Source organism: Juglans microcarpa x Juglans regia, chromosome 5D, assembly GCF_004785595.1.
Source record: "Juglans microcarpa x Juglans regia isolate MS1-56 chromosome 5D, Jm3101_v1.0, whole genome shotgun sequence".
Classification (NCBI taxonomy): domain Eukaryota; kingdom Viridiplantae; phylum Streptophyta; class Magnoliopsida; order Fagales; family Juglandaceae; genus Juglans; species Juglans microcarpa x Juglans regia.
In genome coordinates, this window is record NC_054602.1 from 25,071,467 (window position 1) to 25,077,512 (window position 6,046).

The window sequence follows — 6,046 nt, forward strand, 5'->3', positions numbered from 1 at the left end:
AAGGTGTCTTGAAAGCTGTCCTATAGGCCCAAAGTGCGTCATCTAACTTATTTGCCCAATCCTTCCTTCATTTGCTCATAGTTTTCTCCAAAATTTTCTTTAATTCCCTATTTGCAAGTTCCACTTGTCCATTTGTTTGAGAATAATAGGCAAGTGCCACCTTATGAGTAACCCTATATTTCTTCAACAAAGTCTCAAATGACCGGTTACAAAAATGGGAACCTTCATCACTAATAATGGCTCTTGGCACACCAAATCTTGAAAAAATATTTTTTTCACAAATCTCATCACCACTCAAGAGTCATTAGTCTGAGTTGCAGTAGCTTCAACCCATTTAGACACATAACCCACTGCTACCAGGATGTACTGATTGTTGAAGGAAGAAGGAAATGAGCCCATGAAATCAATTCCCCACAAATCAAACATTTCAACCTCCAGGATATTGGTAAAGAGCATCTCATTTTTTTTTTTTTTGAAATGTTGCCAGCCCTTTGACATCTATCACACATGCTCACAAACTGTCTAGCATCTTGATACATGGTTGGCCAGTAAAAACCAGACTGCCATACCTTTGCAACTGTTTTGGAGGTACTGAAATGTCCACCACACTCCAAGGAATGGCAATTGTTAAGGATATCCTGCATCTCTTCTTGGGGCACACATATTCTAATCATCCTATCTGCACAATGTTTATAGAGTAGCAATTATTCCCAAAAATAATGTTTCACATCCCACAAAAACTTTTTCTTCTGATGATAGCTCAAATTAGGGGGAACAATGCCACTCACCAAATAGTTCACCAAATTAGAATACCAGGGGATGACTGAAACTGCCAACAACCACTCATCTGGAAATTTTTTATTAATGGGCACCTCATATGCTGTTGATTGCCCCTCTAATCTAGAAAAGTGATTTGCCACCACATTCTCCATGCTTCTCTTATCTTGAATCTTAAGATCAAATTCTTGAAGCAACAACACCCACCAAATCAAGCACGATTTGGCATCTTTCTTCTTTAGCAAATACTTGATTGTTGAATGGTCTGTATATACAATAACCTTGGAATAGCGTAATATATAACATGCAACTTCCTATATTTTCTCTGGCCGAGAAAACAACCAAAGCGAAATCACTAGCATCACACATTAGCTCAAAAGACAAACTCCAATTTGGGGCTGCCATAATTTGTGCTGACACCAACTCTTTCTTCAACCTGTTAAAAGCATTCAAACTGTCATTATCAAAATCAAACACAACTTCCTTATTCAACATATTACAAAGAGGTTTAGAAATTTTAGAAAAATCCTTAGTAAAACGCCGGTAAAATCCTACGTGACCAAGGAAACTTCTAACTCCCTTACATTGGTAGGTGATGGTAATTTTTCAATAATTTCTATTTTTGCTCTGTCCACCTCAATACCTCTTGCTGAAATTTTGTGGCCTAAGAAAATACCCTCATGCACCATAAATGGCATTTCTCACAATTCAAGACTAAATTGGTTTCCTCACAATGCTACAAAACTTGAGACAAGTTATCTAAACAACTATCAAAAGAAGATCCAAAAATAGAAAATAGTCATCATGCAACGTTGGAATGTAGCAGGTGCATTACACAAACAAAAAGGCATCCTATGAAATGCAAAAGTACCATAAGGACAAGTGAATGTGGTCTTTTCTTGGTCTTCAAGGGATATAGGAATATGGTTATACCCAGAATAACCATCTAGAAAACAGTAATACGCATACCCAGTAAGTCTTTCAAGCACCTGATCAAGAAAAAGTAAAGGAAAATGATCCTTACGGGTAACACTATTAAGTTTCCTATAATCTATACAAACTTTCCACCCAGTTACTATCCTAGTGGGAATTCATTCATTATTTTCATTATGCACCACAGTCATCCCACCCTTTTTAGGTACTACTTGCATTGGACTACTTCTTTCATGTTAGGATTTAATCGTCTCTAATTTTCAACAAGAAGTTTATGACTATCCTCTATTAAAACTCTATGTGTACACAATGAAAGGCTAATTCCTCTAAGGTTTGATATAGTCCATCCTATGGCTTTTTTTCTCAATCTCAAAATACGCATTAATTTGTCAAGTTGATCATCAAACAAAGAAGCACTCACAATCATAGGCAAAGTATTATTCTCACCTAAAAAGGCATATATGAGATCTGAGGGTAATAACTTCAACTTCAGAATTGGTGCTTGCACATTAGAAGGGGGAGGGAGTGGCTTACCTTTGCCTAGATCCTCAAAATGAATACCTATCTACTTCAACTTAGGACATGTAGCCTCTAATGCACAAGCCACTTCTGCAACCTCCAAATTATCATCTTTACTTGTCGCACTCGTTAAACAAGTCTTGAGAGTTCTTTAGTATTTTTAGCCCTAAAAACCTCTCTGATCAACTCATCTACAACATCAACTCAAAAAACATGATCAGAAAAAGAAGGATGTTTAGAAGTTTCAAATAAATTAAACTCTACCTCTTCTTCACCAACCAGCCTACCATTCTTAACGTCTATGACAGCTCCAACTGTGGCTAGAAAAGGCCGGCCTAAAATGATAGGGATCTCGGTGTCTTCTTCCATCTCCAACACAAAAAAATCAACTGGAATGATAAACTTGTTTATCTTGATCAGCACATTCTCAAGAACACCCAAAGGATATTTCACCGATCGGTCAGCTAGCTGCAAAGAGATGGCACTAGGCTTCAACTCCTTTAATCCAAGCTTCCTAGACAGAGATAAAGGCATTAGTGAAACACTAGCACCTAAATCACACAAGGCTTTAGAAAAATTAACATCACCTATAGTACAAGGGATAGAAAAACTCCCTGGATCTCTTAGCTTTGGTGGAAGCATATTTTGGATAATGGCACTGCATTCCTCTGTCAATGCAATGGTCTCGAAATCCTCTAATTGCCTCTTTTTGGACATGATCTCCTTTAGGAACTTTGTATAGGCAGGAATTTGTGCTAAGACATCTACAAAAGAAATATTAATTTGAAGTTGCCTAAACACTTTCAAAGATTTCTCAAACTGTTGATTAATTTTATTTTGCTTAAGCCTTTGAGGAAAAGGAATGGGAGGGACATAAGGTTTGACTGGTGGTAGTGGGGATGGTGTCTTGGCTAGGTCCTCAACTTCTTCATCGACCTTCTTACTCACCTCTTCATAGTCTACTTCATCACTAACTACAGTCTCACCAATTACCTGACCAAGTTGCTTACTACTTCTCAAGGTGATTGTCTTGCAATGCTCCTCCGGATTGGCCTCTGTCTTACTAGGAAAATTTTCATGTCCACGAGAATTGATGGAACTGGCTAACAGCTCCAATTGCATCTCCACATTTCTGTTGGCACTCACCAACCGGTCAACCTTTGCTTCCAGCCTCTCAAATCTCTCTGAACTGACATTGGCTAACTTCTCAATAGCTATCTCCCAAGGCTGCTTACTTTTTGGTTGGGGTGGTCTTGGTTGAAAACCAGGAGGATGGAAAGGTTTAGAATTACTACCTTGGTTACCTTGATCTTTCCATGAAAAGTTGGGATAATTCCTCTAGCCTGGGTTGTATGTGTTGGAATAAGGGTTGTTCAGTTGTTGCAGCCTGTTAGAATTAGACACACATTGGGCTTGCTCTACTAGCATACAATCAGCACTCATGTGAGCTCCTCCACAGTAATCACAACTCAATACAGGACTAGAAAAAAAATTCACATTACCCAGGTTACTGAACATTTTTACCAAAGAATCTACCTTGGCATTCAACATGTTTATACCATCTACATCATACATACCTGGAACTTTCTTAGGCATACCTCTTTCATTAAATTACCTCATGCAGTTGCGTCTATGGTAATCCTGGCTGAATGTGTTAATCCATTAATGAAAGTCTGTACAATCAGCCAATCAGGAAGACCATGATGTGGACACTTCCTCTGCAATTCTTTAAACCTCTCACAGGCATCATACAAAGATTCACCATCAAAGTGAACAAAACTGATAATATCATTTCTAAGTTTGGCAGTCTTACTTGGGGGAAAATACTTACTCAGAAAAGCTTGTGACAAGGCATTTCAGGTGGTGAAAGAGTTAGGCGCTTTGGAATTCAACCAGGCCTTGGCTTTATCCTTTATAGAAAATGGAAAAAGTCAAAGCCGAATGACATCATCACTAACTCCATTCATCTTAATTGTATCACAAATCTCCAAGAAATTGACACGGTGTGCATGTGGATCCTCAACAGGTCCTCCACCAAATTGCTTCTATTGCACCATCTGGATGAGACCAGGCTTAATCTCAAAGTAATTAGCATTGACTGTAGGTCTCACAATTCTGAGTTGAGCAAGATTGACATTCGGCACAGCATAGTCACGCAGCACCCTCTAATTCTGGTTATCTGCCATGGCTACTGCTTGTTCTTGCTCTAGCTCTAATCTTCGTTTTCTCCTTAGTGCACGTAGGGTTCTCTCAATTTCTGGATCAAAAAGCTCAATTAACTCACAGTTATGTGGCATACACTAAATATAGAAAACGTAAATTGACAAACAAAAACACAAAACAACCTAAAAACCCTAGAAAACGATGGAATTTGGCCTCGAGAGGGTGGGGCCAGTCTAAATAAATAACAAAGTAGAACAATATAGTCTAAACTAATACATGAATTTATTTGTATTAATATTGAAAACAATCCTCCCTGGCAACGTTGCCAAAAACTTGATGGTCCATAGACTCTACCACAAGTGCATGGGTCGTGACAAATAGAATATGGCAAAAAGAGTATCGTTTTCATAAGGAGAAGATTCAAGTACCAATTTATAAAATTTCCTATATTATTTAGAAGATCCCAAATTGATGGAACTGACTCCAAATTCTTAACCTAAAAATCCAAATAAGAAAGGTTCCTAGGGCTTGGATTTCATCAGTTGAATTCCTTCAATGAGTTTAAGCATGGTTGCTTGCATTAATATTTTGGCAAATTACAATGACCGAATTCCCTTTTTTATGTCATATCATCTTTCAAGGTATAACACTTATACCTATATTAATCCTATGTCTACTGTCGTGATCACAGAAATTAAATATAAATTCATTATGTTGTGGAATTCTTGAATGTAGATCACAAATATGTGTGTATTTATTTCTAAACTATACTGCCAAGGTTTGATGAATTCACAAACTAAAATTGAACTTCAACTTTCGTTACTTCATTCAACATCTTAAGCATGCAATTCATGGCCAGTAAATTGCAAGAATAAAAATCGAAATCATCCAATTGCAATTAACCAAGGGTATTCAATACAACCATACTCAAATCATAACCAAAATTTAATGACTACATCCTAGCCCTAGAATTAGAAAATTAGCAAATCATAACTACTAAAATAATCAAATTATTTCTCAATCATAAATGAATTCAACATCCTTAATAACAATTCATCAACTAAAAAATAGAGAAAAAAAAACTCCGTAATTGTAGAAATTGTGAGCTCCGTTATTCCTTTCGGAATTACAAATGGCTCCTTCTTCAATCCTCTTTTCTTTCTCTTTACCGGTCTGTTTTGTTTTAGACTCTCCTCAATACGCAGCTAGCTATAAGTTGATTCCCCTTTGGTCTTCTTTATTTTTAATTTTAAAATGTTTTTTTTTTATGTGCCAGCTAATTCAAAAACCTGCCATCCATATCTGCAGCTGAAAATCCAATTAACTCAAAACCAATTCTCCTTTCAAATTTTAAAACAGATCTGCTGCTGAAAATCCAGAATTCTTCCCTGACTGAATTCTAGCCGAATTTAGAGCATCAAAACGACACAGTTTGGAGTTGGGTCCTTCACAAAAGTTTTATCTCATTCTCAGCTTTCAAACGCACTTGAGCTTGCTTTATTTACTTCTAAAACTCCAGATATAGGATGAAAACCGAAACAGGGTCTGGGCTGCAGTAAACTTCTGGACAGATTCGAATTTCTCCGTTTCTACTAAGTTTGGAACTTTAAAACAGTAAAACTGGATTTTGGTCTCTTCATAAAAGTTTTAGGCT

At 37.0% G+C, this 6,046-nt stretch overlaps 1 protein-coding gene and 1 non-coding gene across 2 annotated transcripts; one reads left to right on the forward strand and one right to left on the reverse strand.

Annotated features, from left to right (window-relative positions):
* Nucleotides 1–294: 294 nt before the first annotated feature.
* LOC121265839 lies at nt 295–3,804 on the reverse strand. The gene is made up of 6 exons (XM_041169507.1): nt 3,660–3,804; nt 2,443–3,539; nt 1,711–1,766; nt 1,059–1,213; nt 570–679; nt 295–366 (listed from the first exon to the last, which is right to left on the reverse strand). The coding sequence occupies exons 1-6, from the start codon at nt 3,802–3,804 to the stop codon at nt 295–297; spliced, it is 1,635 nt and encodes a 544-aa protein (XP_041025441.1).
* A 120-nt stretch (nt 3,805–3,924) lies between these two features.
* Nucleotides 3,925–4,031, forward strand: LOC121266635. Its single transcript, XR_005940857.1, has one exon. It is a non-coding gene; the product is annotated as a small nucleolar RNA R71 (small nucleolar RNA).
* Nucleotides 4,032–6,046: the final 2,015 nt, after the last annotated feature.